This window comes from Anas acuta, chromosome 8 (genome assembly GCF_963932015.1).
Source record: "Anas acuta chromosome 8, bAnaAcu1.1, whole genome shotgun sequence".
In the NCBI taxonomy this organism is placed as follows: domain Eukaryota; kingdom Metazoa; phylum Chordata; class Aves; order Anseriformes; family Anatidae; genus Anas; species Anas acuta.
The window spans coordinates 17,464,742-17,479,784 of record NC_088986.1 but is presented as its reverse complement, the minus strand read 5'-3'; the positions used below and the strand labels follow the sequence as shown (position 1 = coordinate 17,479,784).

General features: G+C 38.1%; 1 protein-coding gene across 5 annotated transcripts in view; it reads right to left on the bottom strand.

The window, feature by feature from the left end:
- HMCN1 (hemicentin 1) overlaps nucleotides 1–15,043 on the bottom strand; it is a 200,580-nt gene that overhangs the window by 83,127 nt on the left and 102,410 nt on the right. For all 5 annotated transcript variants that reach the window (XM_068691241.1, XM_068691239.1, XM_068691242.1 and 2 more), the window contains exons 37-43: nucleotides 14,673–14,774; nucleotides 13,107–13,283; nucleotides 10,217–10,368; nucleotides 9,320–9,443; nucleotides 5,099–5,274; nucleotides 3,418–3,514; nucleotides 1,254–1,376 (exon numbers count right to left, since the gene is read on the bottom strand). In XM_068691241.1, the coding sequence (XP_068547342.1) occupies nucleotides 1,254–1,376; nucleotides 3,418–3,514; nucleotides 5,099–5,274; nucleotides 9,320–9,443; nucleotides 10,217–10,368; nucleotides 13,107–13,283; nucleotides 14,673–14,774 (951 nt within the window). The remainder of the gene's footprint in view (nucleotides 1–1,253; nucleotides 1,377–3,417; nucleotides 3,515–5,098; nucleotides 5,275–9,319; nucleotides 9,444–10,216; nucleotides 10,369–13,106; nucleotides 13,284–14,672; nucleotides 14,775–15,043) is intronic.

Below are 15,043 nucleotides of genomic sequence, written 5' to 3'. Positions count from 1 at the left end.
TACCTCCCACTGATTATTCCTACAAGCTGAATTTCCACTTCTCAGTCACACATTTTAAATCCTCCCTCCAAAAATGTGCACTACATTTCAAAGGTGATGATTAATCTGGCTCCTGCATAACATTGAAAATTGCACTACTTTCTCACCACCCTTCAAGAATTTCAAGCAGGTTCAAGTTTACTTTCTGCAGTTTAAGCATACATACTTCAGCACTGAAATACATTATTATAACATCTTAGTGTCCCTTTTGGCTTCCAGTAGAGAGGGTTTAGAAAGAGCTTGATAAAATTAATTTTCTCTGAAAATTTTCAGCAGTAAAGAAAGTGTTTTGTAATTAAAATCTGCTCTTTCTACAAGTCATAATTAAAGTAGGCACACACTACACTGAAATGTACCTTCTGGGAAAAAAACAAAACAAAACAAAAACAAAAAAAAAAAACACACAGATAAATAAGATAAGATTGATTAATAACACAAAAATTACCATACCGGAAGAATTCATCATTTTGCTTTGTCTATTATTCTGTCTTCAACAGTGCCCATGCTGAAAAGAAGGTGTTAAAAATACCTACTTTCATAAGAACACATTTGTCGATGATTACTTCAAACCCTAAAGCAAAAAGGTGTGAAGACTACTCTTAAATATTACGATGGGATGAGAGAAAGGTTCAGCAAGCCCCCAAAGCAACTGCTATGCTAGATGCATTTTCATCACTTGGCTGTGTGCTACAGCTGCAAAAATCAAAGTAAATTTTGAGGAGACATCTATGTTATGCAAGTGGATCACAAGGTAGAGACCCCCAACTCAGTCCCACAGTACAGCACTGTGACTCAGAGCCACGCCAGCTGGGATACATGAATAAATCTTGAAGCTGTCCCACTGCACTGTGCAACAAGTAAGTGTATTAAGAGGGTTTAAGTGCTTCACTAACATATATAAACTGTCCAGTTTTAAGTCAGCTCAGGAATCTCTGCACTGCACTGTGTTCCCTCCTCTCCTCCTCCCCCCAACACCTTTAGAAATAATGGCATCTAGGCTAAGCACATGTGAGTTAGAGAATGGCATAATCTACTGCTGTAGTTTATTTTACTCAATATTGGGATTGTTTAGCTGGCTACATGTTTGTACTCCTCAGAACACACCACCTAAAATGTCCACAGGAAAAAAAAAAAAAAAAAGGGAAAAAAATGGCAAGTCAGAATTATCACATTTGCTTTACAAAAACGGTTTACAGAAATGGATGGTTACTCACCACTCTTTTTCCAGGTAAGACTAGGTGGTGGGATGCCACTAGACTCACATAACAGGCTTATCAGGCTCCCTTCAATTGCTGTCAGCTGAGAGATATCATCTGAGCCATAAATACTTGGTGACACTGAAAAGAAATACCCAATCAGTTCATCATTTGAAATAAAATGGTATCAGCCAAAAGTATAACCAAACTGACCTTAAAACAAAACTGTCCCATTGTGCTCTGAAGAAATTACAAGGATAGCATTCTCTTCCTTACCATGCAAACTAGACCCTGCCTGAATAGGGAATATACTTATGAACAACTGCATCTATCTTTCCAGCCTCTGAGGTCTGGTGTATGCATAGGCTCTATTTCTCACTGGCTTTTGAATAGACTTCCCAGTACAGAGCCATTTCTGTGAATTATGTAAACTGACTTCAAGAGGCTGCCCTGCTCATAACCTTAGCTCATAAACCTAATTCATATGTCAGAAAATAACTTAAAATTCAGCCAGTTTCTCCCTTGAATTTATATGGCAATATACTGGCTGCCACGTGCAACACAAAGGTCCCCAACCCTTCAACTGCCCTACTATTGCAGACTGCCAGTTTTGTTAAACAGCTCTGTGATTGTAAGCCAGTTGCAGACAAAAGGGACCACTGTTTTCAGTTTCATTCTCAAGGACTTTAGTTCAGTCATTAGGGAAGGGATAATTGCCTTCTTGAAATGGAGGAACCATTCTCTTTAGATGAAAATAGTGTAGGTAATACTTGAAAAGAGACCAAAAAAAGCAGAGGAGAACGTAGGCTGACAACAGAGTAAAAGTTCGCTAGTGAGCAACTTAACCAGTGCATTTAAAATACACATGACGGTAGACAGCTTCTCCTTCTAACACTTTAGACTAACTCTTTTTTTTTTTAGCAGCGACCAGATGTATGGGTTTCAGAATGACTGACTGCAAGCAAAGAGCTTTATTGTACTGGACTGGCTTCAACCTTTTATTTTGTCCTGCTTCAAGTCACAAAGTTTGTGCCATTCTCTGAGGAGGTACATCTTACATCTAACACATGGGCTGTTTCTTCTAGTTCTGGAACCAGAGTTAGCCCTCAGGATCTCATCAGTCCTCAGTAGGATACATTTCCTGGATTTAAAACTTAGAAATATGGCAGTCAGGACTTTTGGTCCCCGGGTGTAAACAAAGACTAATTCTAAACAGTTACCCACAGATGACTTTCACAGGCAACTTTTGGTTTCTATTAAGTTTAGTCCATCAAAGCTGCTAACTAGCAAAGAATTATCCCTTCTCTCAAAACCCTACAGAAATGGTCTCACTGCACAAAAGAATAAACCCTATTCCCTCCTGCACTAAAGGTCCTTTGCAACAGTACAAATCTTACAAATCTGAGGAAGGAAGAGATCTGAGATGATGATGACAAGCTCAGTATATGGACATATACTTTAGCATGGAAATATCACATGGCCTTGTATGTCAACCCCTTAATTTAAACACCAAATAAATAATGACTTTGTTCTCTACTAGGAATTTTAGTTTCATCATTCCATCAAACCCTATTAGATAATTCTAGCTTTGTGATTTAAAAGCAATAAATTAATTTGAAATAGCAAATAAGGTGTATTTAAACACCTTATATAGTGAGAAAGTAATGGTGCAGGAAAAGCTAACCAAAATCAATGGTTTAAATAAATATCATATGCTACATTCATCATCTACTCATAGAAACATTGTACTAATGCTATTACTATGATTTAGTTCTAGAAATTTTGCTGAGCAAACAAAGTTAGGTAAAATAGTTCGGTTTTCTTTTTAGATATGAATTTCCATGCTTCAGCATTTAGAAAAGTTGGAGGTTGGTAAGTTTCTCTGTATGAGTGCACAAACAGGAGCTGGATACAAAGCCATTTAGTTTCTGCTCTAAACTATCATCATGCGTGCAATCTGACAAAGGCCTACAAAGTAACTGGTATTAATTTAGAATCTAACCAAAGCAATTTGGAAAATGCATGCACTTTCTTTAAACTGTTAACTACAGCAAATATAATAATGTCACCCTGCACGAACCTCGGCTTTTATGTATTTATGAACTACAGAAAATTTCAGTGTCTCACATCATAACTCCACTCTGAGCTTCATTCCCATTCCTGGAATAAGCTTAAATCTTACCCCAAATATTAACATTATAGTTCTTTTCAGTTTTTCCAGCAACATTTGTCGCTTCACAAGTGTAACGGCCAGTGTCCTGTACTTGAGCTCCTTCAATCTAGAAAGAAAATAAAAATCTGGGTTTTTTCTTTTTGCATTGTTGTACAGGGAAGTTACAGGGAGAGGTTGCTCAGTATTTTTGTGTTGCTATAGGTCACAGCCAACACGGGTTCACAAGGAGTAGGTCCTGTTTAACAAATTTAATTTCCTTTTATAAGATCACCCATCTGGTCAATCAAATAAAGCCAGCTGATGTAATCTTTTTGGGTTTCAGTAAAGCTTTCAATATGGTTTCCCATGGGATCCTACTGGACAAAATGGACATTTTGTCAGTTACAGCTACAAAAAAAAACATCATGCAATGGGCGAACAATTGGCTGATGGGCAGGGCTCAAAGGGTTATGGTAAATGGGGTCACATCGGGCTGGTGGCCAGTCACCAGTGGGGTCCTTCATGGCTCCATTTTACGGCCAGTTCTTTTCAATGTTTTCATAAATGATTTGGATGTAGTACTAGAAGGTGTTTTGAGTAAATTTGCTGATGATACTAAACTGGGAGGAGTTGTTGACTCTGTTGAGGGTGCAAAGGCCTTGCAGAGAGATCTGGACAGATTGGAGAGCTGGGCAATCACCAACTGCATGAAGTTTAACAAGAGCAAGTGCCAGGTCCTGCACCTGGGACGGGGCAACCTTGGCTATACGTACAGACTGGGGGACGAGACACTGGAGAGCAGCCCCACAGAGAGGGATCTGAGGGTTTTGGTGGATAACAAGCTGAATATGAGCCAGGAGTGTGCCCTGGCAGCCAGAAGGGCCAACCGTATCCTGGGGTGCATCAGCACAGTATTGCTAGTCGGTCGAGGGAAGTGATTGTCCTGCTCTACTCTGTGCTGGTGCGGCTTCACCCCGAGCACTGTGTGCAGTTCTGGGCACCACAGCACAAAAAGGACATGAAACTGTTGGAGAGTGTCCAGAGGAGGGCTACAAAAATGGTGAAGGGCCTGGAGGGGAAGATGTATGAGGAACGAGTGAGGTCACTGGGCCTGTTCAGCCTGGAGAAGAGGAGGCTGAGGCATGACCTCATCATGGTCTACAGCTTCCTCACGAGGGGGAGTGGAGGGGTATGTACCGATCTCTTCTCTTCAGTGACCAGTGACAAGACCCACAGGAATGGAGTCAAGCTGTGACATGTAAGGTTCAGACTGGATATCAGGAAAAGTTTTTTCACCGAGAGGGTGCTCACACACTGGAACAGGCTACCCAGGGACACAGTCACAGCACCAAGCTGGTCAGAGTTTAAGAAGGGTTTGGACTGTGATCTCAGTCATATGGTCTGAATTCTTGGGTAGACCTGTGTGGTGCCAGGAGTTGGCCTCGATGATTCTTGTGGGTCCAACTCAGGATATTCTATGATTCTAAGTTTTAATTTTTATGTTTACATCTGTCTCCCTAAATAACAGAGGAGCACTCCTGCAAAACATCTAGAAACATCTAGTTGTCTGTGATCTCTCAGTCCTTATCTACAGTTCTCTGTTGCACCAGAGGGCCTGATGCTACCCAGCCTCTAACACGTATCTAGCACCATCATGATGGGGATACTACCCAGGAAGCAATCACTGCTGAAGCCTGACCACCCAATTTACCTTCAGTACACTTCCATCTTCAGAGATGCTAAGACCTAGTTTCTTCAGCAAGGGTCGTCCATCTTTGAGCCATGTCAGCACAGGTGGGGGAACAGCATTGCTCTGGCAGAGCAGCTCCACTGCTTCGCCAATGAGTACAGAGACATTTTGTTCCTCTCCCATGATGTTTGGTGGAACTATAGCAATAAAACAAAACAAAGGACCTTTGAGCATTGCAGACTCCCCAGAGTAAGACATACTGTAGAGCTAACAAGTCTTCATTTAATGAAAACAAAGTGGCAGTTACTACCTTTTTGACATAGAACTTAAGTTTCCTTTAGATCTCAACAAGCACCAAAATAATTTTGTTACCAACAGAATATCCTCTACACAATATACATGCTTGTAAAATATAAACTATAGAGAAATTGTGTAGGTAAGCTAAGACTTGCAGAAAAATATATTTAGAAGGGAAAATCGACATATTATATTATATTTTATATATATATATATATATATATTAGAGAGAGAGAGAGAGAGAGAGAGAGACAGAAATACACACCTGCTAAAATCACACACACACACAAATAATAGAGAGTTAATGAGCATAAAGGTTCACAAGATAATACTCAAACCAAGAAGGTTAAAATGTCTTAAAATGTTCCAAACAATGCCAGCATGCATAGTTGGCTCTAAGGAGAACTCTAAGAAGAATATTGTCCAAAGATGGCCAAATACAGAAGACAGAATGAGAATTTACACGTTTCCAGCCAAGTGAATGGGTTAAGAAATTAATCATCAGTGAGTCATAATTTATTATTACATTATTGTCTATTTGTTTTCTGTGCTGTCTGCTAGCTAATTATTGTGATTGTTGGCACTGAGCACTATATTTAAATTTGTGCAACAGTTGCAGTGGCAGCAAAAATTTTTATCACGTTTCCAAATTACAGGGTAGAAATATCAGCTTTTGGAACAAATGTTGCCCATGTAGAAGATAAAAACACTTCTGGACATTGAAACTGCAGCCCATTAGCTGTTCTCAAGTGGTATAAAGATTCAAGACAGTGAATACTTTTCCTTCATTTTAAAAATTAGCTGTTTTTTCCAAAAAACAAAGCAACTGAGAAGCAATTGAGAACTAAACCCTGGAATGCATCATGTGAGTAATTTTCCATTGAGAAAGTATTCATGGCTGGAGTTGAAAAGAACTCCCTAAATCAAGGAGGAAATATTACTGAAATATTACTGACAAGATGAGGTTAAATTAAAAGATTAATGACTGAAAACTCTTTGTCGTCCATGGCTTTGTGTCAATATTCACAGCTCAACCAAATGTTCTTTGGTAACAGCGTGCTGCATCACCGCTCACAGATTTTCAGACTTCCTGGCAGCTTTGAGTCGTTGACAAAACATTGCCACAGCAAGAGTTTTAAAATATTTCAGCCTGAGATACACACACACTCTTAGAAAACGGTGAGAGTGCAGTAGGCCATCATGCTATGCATTGTTGCTGCTTACTAGCAGCTCACCACTGGAAGTTCCCTTTCCCAGATCAGAGCCAGTGGGGCAGTAACTGGGAGTGCTCATAATAAATTTAGTACATCACTAACAGCAAACTAAGAGCAGAAGTGCTTTTACTGGGCTGCTCAAACATGATCCAGAAGAGAACTCCTATTTGTGCTCTTAATGGCATGTATGTTCTTAAATCCTTACAGCAACCAATAGGGATTTCCTTTCCTTTCTTGCAATTTAAAAATCTAAGGCACGCTCATTACAGACTCTTGACATTAAGACAACATTAGGTTTGCAATTTAAGATTTACAAAATCAAAACTTCTAGCAAGAATTAATTCATCTAGTTACACAGATCTGGTGAGATTTTTATACTCACAATGTACTAAGACTGTTCAGTTCACCCAATAAAATTTTGACCAGGGCCAAATATAAAAGCCCTTATTGTCACATTTCCTTTACTTTTTATCTTTGCAATCCGTTAGTCCAAAAATTGCATGTCTGATTGCCCAAAATATATGGGTATGAAGGAGGGAAGCAGTGGAACTGTCCATGAGAAATACTCTGGGCTTCAATTTGATCAAAAAAGATATTGAATTAATTAGCACACATGAGATTATAAAATGTCCCAAAGCAGTACTCAGTAAACCAGCAATACAGTTCTCAAGATGTCCTGAAAAATAACACTAACAATAAAGCTTTGTTTTTCTTGCACAGGAAGTACTCAGCAGAGCAGCTGATTTCACAGTTTGGAAATAATTTAGGGAAAAGTCTGGTCTCTGTGGATAAGAAATAGAGTAACTGAAAAAAAAAAATAAAATCTGTTTATCTTACTTTCTTTGTAGAATTCACAAAGGCCTAGATTCTTTACAAGTGTTGTGGAACTGAAAATTGGAAGCTAATCCATTACTGCAGAAGGCAAATTTATTTTCCAAACATTTTTCCACCAATTACTTTTCCTCTCAGCTAAATGAATTGAAATGTATTCAAAAGGAAACTGAGTTTATAAAACATAGAAAGACAGATACTACATCATTTGTTTCCGAAGGAATAAGGTTTGAAATTAATCTTATTATGCTCATGGCAACTATACATTATCCAGGCTGTTCCAACTCCTAGACTGGCTTAGTGTACCACTCATTTCTAACCACCTCAGCTCCAAAAGCATTCCAAATTATTTTCCTCCTGTGGCTTCTTAATTAGACTACCCATATGAGGTTAAATCCCAAGAGTGATATTACTTTTTTGTGACAGCCTCACTCAAGACAGCCCTGCAGCTGAGCTCAACCCTGGCCAGCTTCTGTTACAACAGTAATTGCAAACACACACAACTTCTAACTCTTTTCATTTCGTCTAGCTAAAAGGGACAGAGGTTCCAAAAAATAGAAGAGGAACAATAAGAAGATCCATGCTATTTCTGCAGTTATGTATACATACACACCTGTCCTCAAACTGCAAAATGTACTTTAATATTCCTTGCTCTAGATTAAAATGTTCTAGCCCACTTTAAACTTGAACTTGCTGTGCCAGAATCCTGACTTTCTGAACTGCCTCTTGCAGATGAAAAAAGTAGCCATGACTCAAGTCACGAGTGAGTATCCTAACCACAATGCCTTTGCAAGTCTATTCTGAAAGCCAAACTTGAAAACAAATAACCAGACAAACTGTTCCTATTTGCCTAAGGAAACATCCAAATTTCTAACTCCTCTTGCAAGATTTTCCAGAGAGTCTGCTTACAGTTGCCATTAACCTAGAGACTAGCAGACCAAAAACAGTTTTCTCCCAGCTGATCTATTAAAAAGCAAAAGAGAACCCACAAAGATTCTTTTATTCCAAAACCTTCTCTCCATATCTGGTACCATAAGATTTCTAAAACAAGTGGTAGATCATTGTTCATCCTCACTCAGCTGTCCAGGGAAACTTGAGACTTACTACCATCAAGCTCCCTGGCTTCCCTCCTGGCAGTACTTTATGCTCTTTGGTGTGTGTACATCACCAGTGATCTCTTAAGAACAAAATATGAAAAGGCATCTAAAACCAGTCTCAAGAATAAGGAGGAAGCTGGAAATGTTACACAAAATGAGGAGGAAGGATGAATTTACATGAGTTTAGTCAAAGAGAATTCAAAATCAACTGCTTGACACAATTTGGAAAAATAGCAAAGCGCAATGGCTAAAGAGTTACGTGTCGTGCTTTTTGAAAGAGACAAAGTTGACTGGTTGGGTTCAATATAGCTCACTACAGCATCATTGTTAGCACTAAAAAAGTCACCACCATTTTGGCAGGTGTAGTAAGGGCCTGAAAACAGAATGAAAACTTGAGATGCATATGGCAAATTCACACCAACTCATTCTGGTAAAGACAACTGAACTCTGGCCACAATATCATCTTTTGTCCATGTGATCTACATGTTATTCACACAAAGACAAATGTATTTTCTCCTAACATTTATAAATGAGCCTGTGTGAATGAAACATATAAATGCACTGCAACTATGTTTCTTCAAAGATACAAAAAAGAACAGATACCCATACTTTAATACCTGTCTGTATGCATATATAAACTTACATACAGGCACATACAAACACCTCCTGATCCCTTTGTCTTTCATTATGAGTTGGAACGATTTTTCTTTATGGTTGTTAATCATCTGGGCCACACTGTGTTTAATTAAAGCTCCATAAGCAGTTTTCATTATTCAAAAAAAAAAAAAAAGAGAAAATCTCACCATAAACTCTGAGATCAATATCTCTTTGACTCTCGCCTGCAGCATTCACTGCAACACAAGTGTATTTTCCTGTGTCGCTGATCTGAGCACTGGTCAGTGCCAGGACTCGACCCCCAGACAGAACCTGCAATAGAAGCACACCACATTCAGTATACATGCCTCAAAGTAAAACAGAACCATTAGGTTTCATATCAAAACAAAATACTTGTTTTGCCATTGCTTCCCACAATCTATACTTTTACCTACACTCTTCCCTGCACTCCATTGTTCTTTTTTTTTTTTTTTCACCAAGACATGCAAAAGCAAAAGTCTAACTTTACGCAAGTCTTCATAAACTCCTGGCACTTAAAAGTCTTTGTAGGATCTGGACATTCCTCCTTCTCATTAGTTTCAAACATTGTCACATCTTCTGTCTGTGCCCCAAATGACCCACAGACTTGCACAAATTTCCGCTCTCTCCTTTCAGATCATAAAACTGGCTTTAAAGGAGCAGTCATGCCTCCTCCTTTTAACTCAGAAGCATCTCCTTGCATCATAGTCTTCTTTTTTCCTCCCAAATTATTATTTTTTGTAATGAGATATTACCCAATCTTGGACCCTATGTATCTCTTCGGGATATATATGAGGTCCAATTTACTCTTCTTGCCAGTAAGTAAAAAACTTGCCTATCCTTACTCAGTATGACATCATTTGAAAGAACCACCATGTTTCAACATATCCATAATGACCACACTTCACACAATAATTACTGTAAACATGCCACAATATCCTAGAGCAAAAAGCCCTATACTCTCATTCCAAAACCTCCAAATTTTTAAGTTTCATTAAACTGCACGAGTTTTAAAGTCTCATACCAAAACAGGAAACAACACAGATGGCAGGTTTTGAACCCAGTACCTGGAGTCCGTCGCTAAAGCTGGAAACAGGGCTACCATCTTTCAGCCACGTCAGAATAGGCGCAGGGATGCCTCTTGCTTCACACTCCAGTCGCACTAGATTATTAACCACCACTGCCACCATGTCATTGCTGCCAGAGATTGATGGTGGGACTGGAAAAAGAAAATAAATCTGGAGCTGCTACGTAGGAGTATAAATCACAATGAAATTAAATGGGATGCTTACTTTTGGACATTGTTTCTCTTCCTGCAAGGCACTCTATTGTTGGAAAGATTTCTAATGTTACCACTACTGTCATTTGTTTGCTCTCTGCCAAATCCTGGTCTTTATTGACCTAAAAAGTCAGATAATTTCACTGAAACTACTGTGAGCAACGGTAAGCATGATTGGGCCCACAGCCCAGAGGACAGCTGTGAAACCCGGGAACCAGAACATAAAACCTGAAAATATTCCTTCAGACTTTTATAACATTCCATTTAGACCTCGTGAAAGGCATTAACAGCGGTGGAGATTAAAGAGGGAAGTATATAAGATAAACTGAATAAAGCAAATACATGCACAGAGTAATAAATCAACCTTGCAGAACTTACATGAACATTTACCAGATCAACCTGCATAACATCTTCCTGATGATAAAAATCATCTTAATGGAACATCTCAAAACAATTACTTTAGGTATAAGGCACATTTTGCAGCACTACGCTGAAAGAGGAGACAGGAACATATCTAAGATTTCCAGTATATTTCTTTTGTTATTTCTATGCTTCTTTCATTCGGGCTGTTCATCAGTAAGCAAGTGTGAGTGTAACACTGATGCATGGTTATGGAAAGAAAACAGCTTTAAAATCAAAAAGCTGTTTTCAATATATAATCAACATTTGCATTTTAATGTGTAAGTGTTAGAAAAGGAAGATGGTTCATTTATCAGGAGAATTAAAGCTATTATTTGTTCCTACCAATTAAAACTTAGTGATGTAACTTTACTTTCACTGTCAGTCACAAAACATAATACTTGAACCCCGAGAAAAAACATTAGACTGGTGTGTTCTACTCATACATATCCTATGCCAGGAAAAAAAATAATCAGAAATTCTTTAACGAAAATAAGATATGTTAATAAATTCAGCAATTTGTAACAGCCTGTAACTCAGACTACCTATCCTTAGATAAAATCCAGTAATAGCAGAAAAGGTAGAAAAAAACACAAGTGTGATTCTACAATCTTTTTTTCCATATATATGCACAGTTTCCCCATTTCATTTCAATAGCATTCATTGTTCTCAAATGCCTGAAAAAGTTCTAGTGGTGAGAAAGGAGTGTGAAAATCTTAATACAATGACATTAGAAGAATAAGCTAAGCTGAAATTCAACCAACTTCCTTTAAATAGGCTTGCCTAGTTTCATTCCATGTTAAGCCTGCAGTATCAGGCTTTGTTTTAATTCAAAAATCTGTTGATAATTTCTACCATTGCTACTACACCCACAACAGTCTATTAATAACAGAAGTTGTTGAATGCAACCAACAATCGACCAAGATAGGTGCTTACTCACAATGCCAGCTGCCACACAAAAATCTAGAGCAGGCTTTCAGTAAATGCAGTGCAACTTTCTGTGTTCTCCCTTTAGTAGTTGTTCTTGCTTCTACCATTAACAGAAAAGAAAGCTTTCTCTTATCAAAATCAAACTCTAAATAAACTGGATGAGAACCTTGTTTCTGTGAAATCGAAGAAGCACTCCATTTTAAGCCCTGTACCACACAAGCTGAATAAAGTAGGTTCATGGATAACTGTTTCAGCTTCCTTTGATGCAATTTGCACCGGCTGCAACTGCATATATCCTATTCTGGAAGGGGATACAATTTTATTTCTCCTGTCTATACAACTAAGTCAGAGAGTATGTGTTCCCCAGAAAACTCTGTACATATCTGCTGCAATTCCACCACCCATAAGAAGACACACATATACTTGGGAGTTATTTTTCATTTCTTGGTCTAACCAGAATAATGACCTTGGCTCTAAGTATTTCCTGGAAACTAATCACTGGGTGGGGTTAATTGCCTTTGACCATGTCTCGAGCCATCAGTTTCTCCCATGATGGTCATTAATCCCATGGAAATGTACTGCCCAAGTCCTTATTTATTAATTAACTTTAATAGGAACTACATACTGGGTATGCATATGAGTTGGGGACACTGGGCCAGATTTGGGATGCAGTTTTGCATGGAAGACTCCCACTGAAAACCAGTTACATGCATATGCACGTATCAAAGATAAGAATTTGGATCAGGGCCTGATCCTAAATCCACTGAAATCAGTGGAAAAGCTCCAATTTGGCTTTTGATCAGGTGTCTCATGTCTACAAACACCCACACTTTCACTTCATCTTATTAGACAGTATATTTTTCTTTAAGACTGTTGGATTATGAAAGAACGTTTGATTTGTGTCCTGTCTTTATCTACTGTAGGCTTTGAAGTAATCCCCAGCAAAACGCAGCAATTGCAAGTCCTTCCAAATTAAGTGGAATATAAATACCTTTATATATTTTTTTTTTAATTTATATTTACATATAAATATCTTGTATTTATGTTTGTATTTTATAAATATTTTATTTATGTTACTTCAAGTGGTAATATAAATACATTTTCCACCAATCTGGTGCCTCTGCTCATTCTTCCTAAAATTTAATTCCCTCGCCATATCTTCCTAATATTAAAATAGTATTGGTAAAACAAACAAACAAACAAAAGAAATTTTCTCACATTGAACCCTGCCATATCTCTTCCAGTACAATGGTGTGCTGAATGATGGTAAGACTCCTAAGCAGACTTGAAACTTGAAAAGAGTAAAAGTGGTGCACGTAGGTGTTTTTCATAAGTTTAGCAGTACTTACCATGAACCTGAAGATTGTAAAACAACTCAGCTGAGCCTGCAGCATTGACAGTCACACACTTATAAATGCCAGTGTCAGAGATCTGAGCACCCTCAATCTGCAGAACCTGCCCTCTGTTCCGGAAAGTGGCACTTGTAGCACTGGTAAGTGGACGATTGTCTTTGTACCATGTGATAGCTGCATAATGGAATGGGAAAGTTATCACAAGAATTCCCTGTTACAAACAACAGGACCAAAGGTTCTTCAAATTTTCCATCTGAATTTTCAGATACATAAAACTAACATTCATTAATTATAATGAATATATATTGATTTGTAAAAGTAAAAAGTAGCTAGGAAATGAGAAAATCAGCACAAAACATCTGTGCAAAATACCAACCATGCCTACAGGTCTCAATAGCACAAACTTGAAACTATCATACATGCACACCACGTACGCATGAAAATATGTTCTGAAGTTAAAAAAAAGTAACACAAAGCATACTTAAAGGGGTCTACTCACCTCATACTAAGGTCAACAGAAGCTGTTTAAAAATACACAATAATATCATTTTTATCTTTTAACCTAAAGTACTACTACACTAAACCAAACCACCTGGAAAATTTATGGAGTCAAAACATGAACAGTCAAAACAAAGTTCATCTGGGAGGCAAAAAAAATGAAAATGAAAACTGGAAAAACAGTATTATTTCAAAGCAATATATTATAGGAACCTATCAAAAAACGAGGAATTTCTTGCATCTCAGCCAAAAGATGGCACCCTCTATCAGCACAGTGCTGGTGCTAACCAATGCTTTATTGGCATCACTTCACTCTACAGTTACATGAAACTGCTGCTTACTGAATCATTTTTTGTAACACAAGTTTTCTGTGAAAGACTCTCATTCAAGAAGTAGTCTGGCCTGACTGATGATGACCAAGGCTGTGTGCAAGGTTATAACTACACAAAGCATGAATAAAATAAACCACAAACAGATATATAGGGCCTGGTTTTCAAAACTGATAATATAAGGAGAACTCTGAAAATCCTAAATATAATCTTATCATCTGGATAAGCCACAGAAAGCATGGCACACACACACAAAACATTTGCATTTACACATGCCAGGGGCCCAAACCAAACAGAGACTCCTATAAATTTCAACAGACTTTAGATAAGGTCGTAGATGTGGCCCCACTTGACAGGCACACTCAATACTAAGGTTATTGTTCTAAGTTTGCTCTACACTATAAAATATTGACCTGAAGAGTAGCTGTTTAAAGCGGATTTTGTAGAAGACTAACCATATTATTGCCTATGGAGCAGACACTGCTGTATGCTTGAGGGTGTAGTTTATCCTTCTGGTTTTGATTTATTTTACTAAAAATAGTGAATTCCTCAATATTTATTCCACATCACTCAATATATTGGCATTTCCCATCATACAGCATTTAATACTTCATAACTAGTTTCAATACCACAGAATTAACTTCATATTCAGAATACCTATTATTTTCAAAAGACATATAAAAGCGAATACATGCTATCAGCCTTTCTTCATGTTCTCAAAGGTACGTGTGCATACCTGGCAGAGGGTTCCCAGTTGCTCTGCATTCAAGATGGATTGGATTATTCACGACCACTGTTTCATTTAACATTTTCCCTGCATCCTCCAGACTGGGTGGTTCTGGGAAAAAACAAAAGTATTAGGTTTTCATTAGTTCAGCCACCCGGTTGGCAAAACTTCCAATCATAATCTGCCTTCTGAGAAACTCTAGGCAATTAATTGCCCAAGCTTTAACTAACTACTGGGTGACTAAGAAATTTCTCAAGAAACTGCACCTTTGGAACCGGACTGCTTTCATCATATAGCCTCATTAGTGTTAAGAGGAATAAAATGTGTAAAATGTGGGTGGTTTTTTTTTTTTTTTTGGGGGGGGGGGGGGGGGGGGGGGG